Here is a 16,070-nt window from a genome sequence, read left to right as displayed (position 1 = left end):
AGTCACACCAATTATTTATTGACATTTATCTCATCTAGTCACATCATATGATGATACCATGAACACTGACATTCCACTCATCTTGTCACACCATGGTGTTATCACTGACATTCCTTTTATCTAGTCACAACATGATGTTATCACTGACATTCCTTTTATCTAGTCACACCATGATGTTATCACTGACATTCCCCTCATCTAGTCACAACATGATGTTATCACTGACATTCCTTTTATCTAGTCACAACATGATGTTATCACTGACATTCCTTTTATCTAGTCACAACATGATGTTATCACTGACATTCCTTTTATCTAGTCACAACATGATGTTATCACTGACATTCCCAACATCTATTCACAACATGATGTTATCACTGACATTCCCAACATCTAGTCACAATATGATGTTATCACTGACATTCCTAACATCTAGTCACAACATGATGTTATCACTGACATTCCCAACATCTAGTCACAACATGATGTTATCACTGACAATCCCAACATCTAGTCACAACATGATGATATCACTGACATTCCCAACATCTATTCACAACATGATGTTATCACTGATATTCCCCTCATCTAGTCACAACATGATGTTATCACCGACATTTCCCCCATTTAGTCACCTTATGTTTTCTCTGACATTCCCTTAACCAGTCACACCATGATGCTATCATGAACACCGACATTCCCATCATCTAGTCACAACATGATGATATCACTGACATTCCCAACATCTAGTCACACCATGATGTTATCACTAACATTCCCATCATCTAGTCACACCATGATGTTATCACTGATATTCCCCTCTTCTAGTCACAACATGATGTTATCTCTGATATTCCCCTCATCTAGGCACAACCTGATGTTATCACTGACATTCCCAACATCTAGTCACAACATGATGTTATCCCTGACATTCCCAACATCTAGTCACAATATGATGTTATCACTGACATTCCCCTCATCTAGTCACAACATGATGTTATCACTGACATTTCCCCCCATTTAGTCACCCTATGTTTTCTCTGACATTCCCTTAACCAGTCACACCCTGATGTTTTCTCTGACATTCCCTTAACCAGTCACACCATGATGCTATCATGAACACCGACATTCCCATCATCTAGTCACATCATGATGCTATCATGAACACCGACATTCCCATCATCTAGTCACACCATGATGCTATCATGAAAACCGACATTCCCATCATCTAGTCACAACATGATGCTATCATGAATACAGACATTCCCATTATCTAGTCACACCATGATGCTATCATGAACACGACATTCCCATCATCTAGTCACACCATGATACTATCATGAACACGACATTCCCATCATCTAGTCGCAACATGATACTATAACCGACACTTCCCTCATCTAGTGAATAACTATTTTTTCCGGTCTATATATCCACATACTAGCCTCTTAGTCCTTAATTGTTATACAGACCGCCACATAAACCTGCATACATGTGCTGTCATACATGTACATACATACCACAGACATACCGACACGTGAATGAAAACCACATACACACAGGTTAATTACTCAAACATTAAACACCCTCATGATATAAACTTACAAAGTGGACTGTCTACATATTTATGTGTTCCCTACATCTCAAGCAGTTTACACATGTTGGCATCAAATACTGTTCTTTTTCCATTACTGCATGAAATGGAAGTTGCCTATATTGAACACAATAACAGCACTTCTGTTTGTGACTTATTGTGTAACAATTCATACCCCTGCCCACTGGTATAAAGGTAGAATACAATATGCAACTTGCCTTTCTTCAATTTACGTTAAACTTGCAGGGCTAGAAATTAATTCTGATTACCACCAGTCAATCAGGATAGAAGTGTCCAATTATTAATAGTCCATGGGCAGATTCCACTAACCCTATATTATTCAAAAAGCTGAGCAGTCTAGTCAATCAGGTTAGCGGTTTTTAGGATAAACAGTCCAGCTGGAGATTTCACTGGTCTCAGACTATCAGGCTGCCCTTATTGTCTAGCCTCGGTTAAAGTTCTAAATTAGAGTGGAAATGTCTGCTGTAAGTATATCTCTGTACCAGGTTTAGTTATCCTTCTATTTTAAACAAGCTCCACACAGCCATCAACATATAGGTCACCGTGACCTACTTTTAGAATGCCATCCCAAGAAGTACTTACATACCAATTTTTTTCAATCTGATTTTAATATTAATAAGATGAAATAGTACACTGGACAAACAGGGACAGGACGGAATGGACAGAAGGACGGACAATGCACGGTGTCTAGTGAGCTGAACAATCTCTCCTAGCACTAGGACTATAAGCTTTATATCAGTGTCTAGTGAGCTGAACAATCTCTCCTACCACCAGGACTATAAGCTTTAAATCAGGGTCTAGTGAGCTGAACAATCTCTCCTACCACCAGGACTATAAGCTTTAAATCAGGGTCTAGTGAGCTGAACAAACTCTCCCAGCACTAGGACTATAAGCTTCAAATCAGAATTATCTATGTGGCAGTGCATCACTTCCCTGTGAACATCCGAAATCTTGTAATACACTGCTTATAAATCATTTTGTTATATGATAATTAATATATATATGTAATAGTATACAAGCACTTTTCAATATCACATTTGGAACGTTGAAGCATTAGAATAGTTTGTTTACATTTTCACATTTTTGTTGTTAAATAATTCAAAAGGGAAGACAGCCAATTAATAAAACCTGTCTAAGCATTCTCTGAATTTTCATATGCACTCATTTAATACATACATGTATGTAGAGCACTTTTGAAGTATAACAAGCAAGCTTCGGCCTACGTACGTACATGTACATGTAGGTTGTACTTGAAACTTCTTTAACTCAATTAAATTGATATAAAATCAAAATCTATTATCACTTGCTGGACATTTTGTTTCCGACATACAGTGAAATTATGAAAAATAAAGAGAATCAATGAATTCAAGCACTTCAAAGGAACTTTCTCTTTCTTAGATTAAAGCACTTTTTTAAACTGAAGTTATGATATAAGCACTATCACTATTTCAAGCACTTTTTATACTCTGTACTACCCCAATTAAAGATTAACTCTCTCCTGCAGTGGTTCTGTGTGTACTTAGTGATCCACACAATACATTTCTCCTCCTGGGTCTGGACTGTTTAGTTTTTTTGTTTCTATCTCAAATGTGCAAAAACAAGCGAGGTACTTGAATTCTTGAAATTCATTTCCTCACAACTATTAGCAACAATATAATGTGCACTGTCTGATGATGAAAAAGTATAAAAATGTCATTACACTCATGAAGCTTTACATTTCTTTTAGCATTTCCACAAAATATAGCACTTAAGGGTGTATGCTATCTTATTTGATATACACCTCCTTTCCAAAAGTTTTCCACATATTTAAACAGGACAAACATCCCCCTCATAAACACTTACACCCCCATTAAAGCATGCCCTCACAGACATTTGCACAATGAAAATCCAAGTACAACATGCCCTCACACAAACACTGAAACATCCAGTTAAGCATTTATTCCCTCACAAATATTTACACACCCATTAAGCTTGCCCTCACAAACAATGAAATTTCCATTACAACATGCCCTCACAAACACTTAACACCAATTACAGCATGCCCTCACAAACACTGATATATCCATTACAACCTGCCCTCACAAACACTGATAAACCATTATGCATGCCCTCAAAAACTGTTAAACCATTACAACATGCCCTCACAAACACTGATAAACCATTATGCATGCCCTCAAAAACTGTTGAACCATTACAACATGCCTTCACAAACACTGATATACCCATTACAACATGCCTTCACAAACACTGATATACCCATGACAACATGCCCTCACAAACACCGATATCCATTACAACATGCCCTCAAAAACACTGATATACCCATGACAACATGCCCTCACAAAAACTGATATACCCATTACAACATGCACTCACAAACACTGATATCCCCATTACAACATGCCCTCCCAAACAATGTTAAACCATTACAACGTGCCCTCACAAACACTGTTAAACCATATCAACATGCCCTCACAAACAATGTTAAACCATTACAACATACCCTCACAAACACTGATATACCCATTACAACATGCCCTCACAAACACTGATATACCCATTACAACATGCCCTCACAAACACTGATATACCAACTACAACATGCCCTCACAAACACTTAACACCAATTACAGCATACCCTCACAAACACTGATCCTTACACACAGTTACACTGATGAAGGGAGCAGGCCAATTCAAACACTCATCTTTTAGTTTGCCAGGCTAACACCTTCACATGAACACTTTTTAAATGAATCCATGTATATCACACTGTTGCTATGGAGGTGCCCAATCACCACACAGACAAGGCTTTCCACAACTCCATACATATATTAAATTTATACTTTTCTATCCATCATCCCAGGTAAGTATACGGTAATAAAAAGCAGAAATTGCTCTAAATTCAAATAATTTCTGTATTGATACAAAACCTTCCCCCAGGCCCCAACCCCTGAAGAGTTATTTAAAGCACCCTACTTGATTTCAAATACTTTCAGCATGAACAATTTACTATTGGAATTCATAGGAAAAAATCTGTAACAGAAATGAAGTATTTCATGAACAGAGATATGTGCTTTGCAAATTAATGATTCAAAGATATATGCTACCTTACATATTCTACAATCAAACCAGCTCATCTGACCACCTCTATTATGAGACCACCTGTTTAAAGAGACCACCAGTGCACAACAGTTGTGTGATCTCCATCACTCCTGTTTAAATCTGCATCATCCAAACCTTAAAAATAATTCCCAAAGTGATATCACAGCATGTTAACACATTCACCCCTGAAGACACATTTGAACTCGTGCAGATCAAAGGTTTGAATATTTCATTATGAAATGTCAGGGGTGAATGAGTTAACTTATTGACTAAATCCAATTCAACATTTATAATAAATGTATTTTACAGATTCCTAAGCACGGAACTCTCTTGAAAAAAAGATGTAAGGTAGCATATGCCCTTAATGCTATGGTCTGAGGCAGAGTAATGACCCATTTATACAGGTGTCCAGTTACAACTGGACAAGAACACAAACCACATCCTACACAAATGTCGAATAACCATCCACGTCTGTGCCGCCGCCGATAATCCATATGGCGTCCAATAGTCCCGTCCAATGATTATTCACTCCATAACGAATGTCGAATAACCATCCACGTCCGCGCAGACGACGATAACCCACATGGCGTCCAATGATTATTCACTCCATAACAAATGTTGAACACTATAAAATGACCATCCTCACCATAGCTTAGTGTCCAGCTGTCCAGACATTGACCATCCATACCATGGCCTGGTGAGCACTAGTCGCAAGTCACCGAGGCCGAATGACCATTTTAAGAGATCACCTAGAAACACTCTCACACCACAGGGAACAAACATTAGCTATAACTCATCATGTCTAGTGAAGAAGAGGAGGAAGGAATAGGACTTTGGCCACCGGGGGCTTTTAAAGAGTCATTCACATCACGACGAAACACCGACAAATTCTGTGTAAACCTGAAATATACCAAAATACAACCATCTGTAAGTAATATAAAAATAATTCATTTAACCCTTTCACCACTGTAGACCATAATAGACTCATCCCGCTCAATGCATGGAAGAGTTTAATGAAGTTACATAGGGGTGAAATGGTTAATGAAATCCGATTTCATGCATTGATGGACTAAGTCTGACAAACAAATTCATGGAATATAAGTCTGAGATTCTTTCAGGTTTCTGTGGAAGAATTGAAAATTCCTTGACACAGGTTTTGAATTTGATCTAAATTCATAAGCACAAAAAGCAGAATTTTCAATCACCATTAAAAAAAGGACACACAGATTTATACATACAGGTATTCCATGTATTTTTCTCTCATCTTGTCAGGAAATAATGTACAAGTCTAGGCATCAAATGAAAACCAAATTTCTCAAGGAGGTGGCCATTTACACTTGTGAAAGTGTTGAAGTTGGGTCTGAAGATGGTGACTAACAAAAATGTAACCCATGATAAATTGAAGGAATCAGACATAAAAAAATTGAGAAAAAAGCTGAAATCTTTCCTTCAATTTCCGAAATAAGAACATGAACTTTTACCCGGTATGCATATCCCTCTAAATGTTTCAAAAAACCTTTGATTGAACATTACAAGCATGTCACAATAAGTACATACATATTGTACAAGTGTACCAAGAAATTATATAGGTTTTACGTTGATATTTACAAGTGTACCAAGAAATTATATAAGTTTTACATTAATATTTACAAGTGTACTAAGAAATTCTAAAAAGGTTTTACATTAATAATATCAATCATATAAAACCCTTACCTATCTCTGTTCTTGGTCAAAAGTGACCGCTCAATTCCATTCATTAAGTTTTCGAAGCACTGGACCATCCTCTGCTGTTTATCCCCGGGCTGGCTGGAGATAATAGTGTCTCGTAACTTGTTAAAGTACTGAAATACAACAACAAGGCAGTAAGTCATACAGAAATTAAACTAAACCTGACTTTAAACAAATATTTATAGCATAGCACTACAATAAGATATACCAAAAGTAAGGAAAAGTGGAGGGTGGGTTATTACCAGACATTGGCTTATCATAGGTAAAATCGGTAGGCACATTATTTTACCACATTTTGAAACAGGTTTTTCTCCAAACTAGATAAAAGTGTAGCACAATATTGTTACTGACTGCACGTCTTGCCTGGTCAGGCATAAAAAGGCTTCTAAATATTTGTTTGACTATATTATTATTGGTTTATATATCACAGCATTTGACATCTGTGATATTAGCCATCACATGTTCAGGACTAAAAAAGACTAAGAGATTATTTTTGAGTTCACTTAGTTCACAAATTTGTCCAACCATAACTCTTTGTTCAATAATAAATGGGGGCAACACACTATACTGTACACCAGACAAATTTTCGCCCTTTGCGGTCAAAATCCATATATGCCCAGGTTTTATTTCGCCTTCAGATTTAATTACTATATATATAAAACAATGTTTACTAATTAATATTCGCTGTAATGATAAATTTGCCATCTGTACGGAAGACGAAAAAGGCGAAATTTAAACTGCGGCAAAAATGTGCTGGTATACAGTAGCTAGTGAATCAATAAGATCAGGGGACATAACCTCACATACCTCCTCATTCAGTAAGATGAGACCTAACAGCGGCCGTGACATGGACCACTGGTTCCGGCAGTCTTCAAACATGATGATATTTAGCACAGTTGACAGCATCTACAGAAGATAGAAAATATATAAACACAAAGAAAATAACCATATATTCATCCTAGTTCTAAATCAACAAGGTCTTTGTGAATTTCAGATATTAAAGTTATTGTATTTGAGCGAACACTTCACCTCTTGCTGGCTTGTAAAGATATGTTGTGAAATCTATCTATTTATAGATTTATAAAAATACCCACCAACAGGATTGTAGGCTGTTCACTAGAACATATTAACCTCAGGAATATGGAAAAAGTAGCTCTATGACTGTAGCAATCTTTCAAAGATCCAAATGGTATGTGATGTCAGAGGAAACAGAGATCATGTACTAAGCATTCATTTCTACATCAACTAAAAATTTGGTTTTGACGAAAGAAAGTTAGGTGGGGCCAATTTTTCGACATGGACAGCTTTCCTTCCTTCTCGTATAAACCATCATTAGGGGTGGCATTTTTACAAAATATAGTTGTAACAAATTCTCAGGTCCCTGTGACCTGGAGGTGCGGCGTATCCTTTATCCCTTATTTTGTTTCAACCCAAGAATACTACACCATAACTTTACATTTTAGGGAAGTTGAATGGCATTTTATCCTTAATGTTTTACAGTTGTGAAACCAGTCTACGCTAAGGATATTTTATAAGTTTTTCAGAATAAACATTGTTGCATTTCGGATAAATGAGGTTTCATTCAAAAAGAAATAAACACAATGAGAACCACCTGGCAGGTATCGATGCCAATATGCCATACATGGGAAGCAGATTATTGGAGACCTGAAGGTCCTGTTATGGAGATTTCTGAAAGTATTAATGGTTCACTTTAGAGAAGTTCCTTGATAATTAATGGTTCAGTTAAAACTTATTTCCTCATTTTTAGCTTCAGTTAAGGCAGGTTCTCCTTATTTCAGTGTTCAGTTAAGGCAGGGTTTCCTTATTTCAGTGTTCAGTTTAGGCAGGGTTTCATTAATTCTGGGTTCAGTTAAGGCAGGGTTTCCTTATTTCAGGGTTCAGTTAAGGCAGGGTTTCCTTATTTCAGTGTTCAGTTTAGGCAGGGTTTCCTTATTTCAGTGTTCAGTTAAGACAGGTTCTCCTTATTTCAGTGTTCAGTTAAGGCAGGGTTTCCTTATTTCAGGGTTTCCTTATTTCAGGGTTCAGTTAAGACAGGTTCTCCTTATTTCAGTGTTCAGTTTAGGCAGGGTTTCCTTATTTCAGTGTTCAGTTAAGGCAGGGTTTCCTTATCTCAGGGTTCAGTTAAGGTAGGGTTTCCTTATTTCAGTGTTCAGTTAAGGCAGGGTTTCCTTATTTCAGGGTTCAGTTTAGGCAGGGTTTCCTCATTTCAGGGTTCAGTTAAGGCAGGGTTTCCCCTTATTTCAGTGTTCAGTTAAGGCAGGGTTTCCTTATTTCAGGGTTCAGTTAATGCAAGGTTTCCTTATTTCAGTGTTCAGTTTAGGCAGGGTTTGGATTAGGCATAGTTCCTGATTATTCTGGGTTGAATTTAGGCAGGTTTTCGTATTAAACAGGGTTATTTGTAAGCTAGTTTTCCACCTTTATCTAGGGTTTACTTTTATAGACAGATTTTACACTATAATTCTGGGTTCAGATATGACTGGTTTTCCCCTATTTTTCAGGATTCATTCTAGTGAGGTTTCCTTATTATTCAGGGTTTCGTTTATACAGCTTTTAACTATCCAGTGTTCAGTTTGGAGATGCTTACCCCTATTAGTAAGGGTTCAACTTTCAGGATTCATGTAAGACAGATTTACTAATTATTAACTGTTCATTGTAGACATATTTCTCACTGTACAGGCTTCAGTTAAGGCAGAATTTCTTATCATTCAAATGTCACATTTTGAAAGCTTTTCTGTTTGATTCTGTGCAAGGTATAGAAAGATTTCAGGATAACTCAAAGTTCCATTTAGACAGGTATTTTGGTTAATCACGGTTCTGTTTGGACATTATATGTAGTACAGTACCTGCTGGAGGATGTCGGGATGGAGTTCTAGAATGCGTAAGAAAGCTTCGCTGTCGGGAACTGTTCCTGGGTGAGATTTCTTCTTCTTGGTCGTGAGGCGTTTGAACAGGTATGTGATGATTGTGTCGAGGGTAGCACAACATCCTGTACAAACCATTGTGTCTGAAGGAAGAGGACAAACATTTCTCACTATTTTTAATTTGTGAATAAATATCTCGGAAAGATTTTCAAAAAAAAACCGTAAAAACCTATGGTCAAAGTGGAAATTTACATGGTGTGGAAACGATTTCATATTCCGCATTTAAGATAATAGCCTGAAAATATCCACACAGGAATATATATTTATAGATTATAGCTATATTTTCCACATCGCACTCAGTTTAAAGAGTCACAACATGAATATTTCAACAAGTGGAAATTTCCACTTTCACATAAGAAATACAATCAGTATTATGACAATTAAGAATAAACACAAGACACAAAATTACTACACAAGAAAATAAATTGTGGTCATTTAGCATATATGCAATGTTTTTTGGGCAGTAAATGGTATTATTTGGCAATAAATATGCTAAACATGTAATTTGAGAAGAGAGAAGTGTTGAGGTTGGAGGATGGTAGAGAGGGTTAGAAGGCCCTACCTAGTGCAGTGAGCCCCTCCGAGATGGTGGTGAGGATGTAGAGAAAGACCTGTGGTTCCAAGTTACTGATGAACGTCATGTGATCATTGGCCAGGCATTCCAGGAGACCGTAGTAATTCTGACTCAGCTTCGGGTAGTCCTACTCGTAAAAAAGTACACTCATCAACAACACAGGGATCTCATAAATACAGGATTAGAAATATCACATTCATCAACAAAAAGGGATCTCATAAATACAGGCTTACAAATATCACACTCATCAACACAAAGGGATCTCATAAATACAGGATTAGAAATATCACGCTCATCAACACAAAGGGATCTCATAAATACAGGATTACAAATATCACACTCATCAACACAAAGGGATCTCATATATACAGGACTACAANTTCAGTGTTCAGTTAAGGCAGGGTTTCCTTATTTCAGGGTTCAGTTAATGCAAGGTTTCCTTATTTCAGTGTTCAGTTTAGGCAGGGTTTGGATTAGGCATAGTTCCTGATTATTCTGGGTTGAATTTAGGCAGGTTTTCGTATTAAACAGGGTTATTTGTAAGCTAGTTTTCCACCTTTATCTAGGGTTTACTTTTATAGACAGATTTTACACTATAATTCTGGGTTCAGATATGACTGGTTTTCCCCTATTTTTCAGGATTCATTCTAGTGAGGTTTCCTTATTATTCAGGGTTTCGTTTATACAGCTTTTAACTATCCAGTGTTCAGTTTGGAGATGCTTACCCCTATTAGTAAGGGTTCAACTTTCAGGATTCATGTAAGACAGATTTACTAATTATTAACTGTTCATTGTAGACATATTTCTCACTGTACAGGCTTCAGTTAAGGCAGAATTTCTTATCATTCAAATGTCACATTTTGAAAGCTTTTCTGTTTGATTCTGTGCAAGGTATAGAAAGATTTCAGGATAACTCAAAGTTCCATTTAGACAGGTATTTTGGTTAATCACGGTTCTGTTTGGACATTATATGTAGTACAGTACCTGCTGGAGGATGTCGGGATGGAGTTCTAGAATGCGTAAGAAAGCTTCGCTGTCGGGAACTGTTCCTGGGTGAGATTTCTTCTTCTTGGTCGTGAGGCGTTTGAACAGGTATGTGATGATTGTGTCGAGGGTAGCACAACATCCTGTACAAACCATTGTGTCTGAAGGAAGAGGACAAACATTTCTCACTATTTTTAATTTGTGAATAAATATCTCGGAAAGATTTTCAAAAAAAAACCGTAAAAACCTATGGTCAAAGTGGAAATTTACATGGTGTGGAAACGATTTCATATTCCGCATTTAAGATAATAGCCTGAAAATATCCACACAGGAATATATATTTATAGATTATAGCTATATTTTCCACATCGCACTCAGTTTAAAGAGTCACAACATGAATATTTCAACAAGTGGAAATTTCCACTTTCACATAAGAAATACAATCAGTATTATGACAATTAAGAATAAACACAAGACACAAAATTACTACACAAGAAAATAAATTGTGGTCATTTAGCATATATGCAATGTTTTTTGGGCAGTAAATGGTATTATTTGGCAATAAATATGCTAAACATGTAATTTGAGAAGAGAGAAGTGTTGAGGTTGGAGGATGGTAGAGAGGGTTAGAAGGCCCTACCTAGTGCAGTGAGCCCCTCCGAGATGGTGGTGAGGATGTAGAGAAAGACCTGTGGTTCCAAGTTACTGATGAACGTCATGTGATCATTGGCCAGGCATTCCAGGAGACCGTAGTAATTCTGACTCAGCTTCGGGTAGTCCTACTCGTAAAAAAGTACACTCATCAACAACACAGGGATCTCATAAATACAGGATTAGAAATATCACATTCATCAACAAAAAGGGATCTCATAAATACAGGCTTACAAATATCACACTCATCAACACAAAGGGATCTCATAAATACAGGATTACAAATATCACACTCATCAACACAAAGGGATCTCATAACTACAGGATTACAAATATGACGCTCATAAACACAAAGAGATCTCATAAATACAGGATTAGAAATATCACGCTCATAAACACAAAGGCATCTCCTAAATACAGGATTAGAAATATCACACTCATCAACCCAAAGGGATCTCATAAATACAGGATTAGAAATATCACACTTGTCAACACAAATGGATCTCCTAAATACAGGATTAGAAATATCACGCTTGTCAACAAAAAGGGATCTCATAAATACAGGATTAGAAATATCACACTTGTCAACACAAAGGGATCTCATAAATACAGGATTAGAAATATCACGCTTGTCAACACAAAGGGATCTCATAAATACAGGATTAGAAATATCACACTTGTCAACACAAAGGGATCTCCTAAATACAGGATTAGAAATATCACGCTTGCCAACACAAAGGGATCTCCTAAATACAGGATTACAAATATCACGCTCATCAACACAAAGGGATCTCATAAATTCAGGATTACAAATATCACACTCATCAACACAAAGGGATCTCATAAATTCAGGATTACAAATATCATATTCATCAACACAAAGGGATCTCATAAATACAGGACTACAAATATCACGCTCATCAGCACAAAGGGATATCATAAATACAGGATTAGAAATATCACATTCATTAACACAAAGGGATCTCATAAATACAGGATTAGAAATATCACATTCATTAACACAAAGGGATCTCATAAATACAGGATTAGAAATATCACACTTGTCAACACAAATGGATCTCCTAAATACAGGATTAGAAATATCACGCTTGCCACCACAAAGGGATCTCCTAAATACAGGATTAGAAATATCACGCTTGTCAACACAAAGGGATCTCATAAATACAGGATTACAAATATCACGCTTGTCAACACAGAATGATTTCAATGTAAACAAATAACCACACAAGCAAACTTGTGGAACTCATATCCCCTACGTGCCGCAGGACATGTTTTAGATGTTGTCTATTGTTGAGACCTACTTCAAACATATGCTAGTATGGAGAATTAAGAGCAGACATTTGAGATATGTGTTGATTTTGTGTCTTTGGGTGTCTATTAATATTGGCCTAAGCTGAGACACACGATGAAGGGAAGTCTTCATGCGAACATAAAGACATGGTAGGTATACGGAGAAATAGCTCACAAAAGATAGGTAGGTACGGAAACCAACTAGCCAATCCATTTACTTACCATGAGATCCCGTTGTGATATTGACAGCAGCAGTTTGACAAACATGCCTAGGGCGTTATCTAGTGCATCGTCTCCATAAAGTCTAAACACGCCAAAGTTTACATAAGAGCCACACAATGCTGCCTTTAACATAGAAAAACATATGGAAATTCCCTTCAATCTGAAATGGAGTTAAGGATAAATCATCCCAATCAAAACAATCAGACATCTAGGTTATTTGTTCAAACCCAAAACTTAATTTAGGAATTTTATGATTTCCCCAAGATCATAATTTCTTTTTAAAAAATAAGGCAATTTTTACTTTCTCCATTTTCATTTAAATTCATATGTTCCTTTTATTACATTATAGCCTGAAATTCAAATATCATCTCCTTCCATCCATTTGATTATTGGTGGATCGTTATATTAAATTCCAGAATACAAAGGTAGATAAGTAAAGTCCACTACAAAAAGGATACTTCATTGGATAAGTTCGGTCCTTTGGTATATCTCCTAATGACAAGACTCGGGATCCTGAAACAAAGAAAGAAAACATGCTTCAACAGGGAATTTCATAGAGCCACCTTTCCCTACACCTGGGGCCGCGGTGGCCAAGGGGTTAAGGCGTCCGAAATTCTGCTACCACTAGCCCTCCACCACTGGGTCGCGGGTTGGAAACCTACGTGGGGCAGTCGCAAGGTACTGGCCGTAGATCAGTGGTTTTTCTCTGGGAACTCCAGCTTTCCTCCACCACCAAAACCCAACACGTCCTTAATTAACTATAGCTGTTAATAGAATGTAAAACACAAACAAACCAAAAGCCCTACAACCCCTCCTCTTAACACTGGGAACAATGAAGTGTCAAACACTTCACCTGTTGTCCCCACTCTAACATAAGGACTCTGTATTTTAACCTTTTTTTCTACTATATTTATCCCCCCTCTTCTTCCAGATGTGTCTCCTTAATAACTAAGTATCAAAGTTATGATGATTTTGTGAGGTGAAAGTTGGACATGGGCCTTGAGTGGGCCCGTCATCAGTACATACTGTCCTCATATCCCATCAGCAGTAGCAAGAATAAAAAAACTTTACTAAACAAACAAAGCCTACCATATGTGACTATCATCTTGCTGACTTCTCTAAATAGTAGGTATCCATTCGGCGAGGAAACATCAAACAGCAGCCGCTGAGACCTACAAATGAAACATTTCAACTCAAAAATAATTTCATAACAATCAAAATTTAGAAAATTCACATGCAGCACGAAAGTACTGTATACAAAATCAATGTTTTAGTATTTGGTATGAGATAATCAATATTTTGTGCCCTTTCTGAAGACTGAGACTTTGAATATAATATCACCAACAAGTACAGTGACTTAAGTACTCTGTGTCCCTCAAAAGGACTTCAGTTTTGTTATGATTTCAGGTATTGTTGTCAAAGCAATTATTATTAAATTATTTCATTTAACATTTGTCACAGAATATAAGCATTTCTGGGTAAGAAAACCAGCTAGGAGGTTTTAAAGATGCTGGGCCCTAAATTACAACATTCATTTGGGCCCTGAATTACAACATTCATTTGATATCTGCTTGGAATAGACCTGTACACTCCATAGCCCAACCTACCTACTCTGTGCTAGTTCTGTCATAATCTGTACACTCCATAGCCCAACCTACCTGCTCTGTGCTAGTTCTGTCATAATCTGTACACTCCATGGCCCCACCTACCTGCTCTGTGCTATTTGTCATAACCTGTATACTTCATATCCCCACATACCTGCTCTGTGCTATTTTTGTCATAACCTGTATACTCCATAGCCCCACCTACCTGCTCTGTGCTAGTTCTGTCATAACCTGTTTACTCAATAGCCCCACCTACCTGCTCTTCGCTAGTTCTGTCATAACCTGTATACTCCATAGCTCCACCTACCTGCTCTGTGCTAGTTCTGTCATAACCTGTACATTCCATAGCCCCACCTACCTGCTCTGTGCTATTTCTGTCATAACCTGTACACTCCATAGCTCCACCTACCTGCTCTGTGCTAGTTCTGTCATAACCTGTTTACTCAATAGCCCCACCTACCTGCTCTTCGCTAGTTCTGTCATAACCTGTATACTCCATAGCTCCACCTACCTGCTCTGTACTAGTTCTGTCATAACCTGTACATTCCATAGCCCCACCTACCTGCTCTGTGCTATTTCTGTCATAACCTGTACACTCCATAGCTCCACCTACCTGCTCTGTGCTAGTTCTGTCTGTCATAACCTGTACACTCCATAGCCCCACCTACCTGCTCTGTGCTATTTCTGTCATAACCTGTATACTCCATAGCTCCACCTGCCTGCTCTGTGCTTGTTCTTGCATAACCTGTATACTCCATAGCCCCACCTGCCTGCTCTGTGCTAGTTCTGTCATAACCTGTACACTCTATAGCTCCACCTACCTGCTCTGCACTAGTTCTGTCATAACCTGTATACTCCATAGCCCCACCTACCTGCTCTGTGCTAGTTCTGTCATAATCTGTACACTCCATAGCTCCACCTACCTGTTCTGTGCTAGTTCTGTCATAACTTGTACACTCCATAGCCCCACCTACCTGCTCTGTGCTATTTGTCATAACCTGTATACTCCATAGCTCCACCTGCCTGCTCTGTGCTTGTTCTGTCATAACCTGTATACTCCGTAGCCCCACCTACCTGCTCTGTGCTATTTTTGTCATAACCTGTACACTCCATAGCTCCACCTACCTGCTCTGCACTAGTTCTGTCATAACTTGTTCACTCAATAGCCCCACCTAACTGCTCTTGGCTAGTTCTGACAAAACTTGTACACTCCATAGCCCCACCTACCTGCTCTGCACTAGTTCTGACAAAACTTGTACACTCCATAGCCCCACCTACCTGCTCTGCACTAGTTCTGCCATAACTTGTACACTCCATAGCCCCACCTACCTGCTCTG

At 37.8% G+C, this 16,070-nt stretch overlaps 1 protein-coding gene across 1 annotated transcript in view; it reads right to left on the bottom strand.

Annotated features, from left to right (window-relative positions):
* Nucleotides 1–4,959: 4,959 nt before the first annotated feature.
* The window catches only part of LOC110462304 (exportin-7-like), a 29,871-nt gene continuing 18,760 nt past the window's right edge, over nucleotides 4,960–16,070 (bottom strand). The window contains exons 20-28 of the mRNA XM_021516215.1: nucleotides 16,063–16,067; nucleotides 14,219–14,301; nucleotides 13,588–13,642; nucleotides 13,130–13,289; nucleotides 11,586–11,724; nucleotides 10,946–11,106; nucleotides 7,253–7,351; nucleotides 6,431–6,558; nucleotides 4,960–5,617 (exon numbers count right to left, since the gene is read on the bottom strand). Of these exons, the coding sequence (XP_021371890.1) occupies nucleotides 5,500–5,617; nucleotides 6,431–6,558; nucleotides 7,253–7,351; nucleotides 10,946–11,106; nucleotides 11,586–11,724; nucleotides 13,130–13,289; nucleotides 13,588–13,642; nucleotides 14,219–14,301; nucleotides 16,063–16,067 (948 nt within the window). The 3' untranslated portion in view covers nucleotides 4,960–5,499. The remainder of the gene's footprint in view (nucleotides 5,618–6,430; nucleotides 6,559–7,252; nucleotides 7,352–10,945; nucleotides 11,107–11,585; nucleotides 11,725–13,129; nucleotides 13,290–13,587; nucleotides 13,643–14,218; nucleotides 14,302–16,062; nucleotides 16,068–16,070) is intronic.

The sequence above is a fragment of the Mizuhopecten yessoensis genome, unplaced genomic scaffold, assembly GCF_002113885.1.
Source record: "Mizuhopecten yessoensis strain PY_sf001 unplaced genomic scaffold, ASM211388v2 scaffold10771, whole genome shotgun sequence".
Taxonomy (NCBI): domain Eukaryota; kingdom Metazoa; phylum Mollusca; class Bivalvia; order Pectinida; family Pectinidae; genus Mizuhopecten; species Mizuhopecten yessoensis.
Note: the sequence above shows the minus strand (reverse complement) of the source record. Positions and strands in the feature narration are given on the sequence as shown.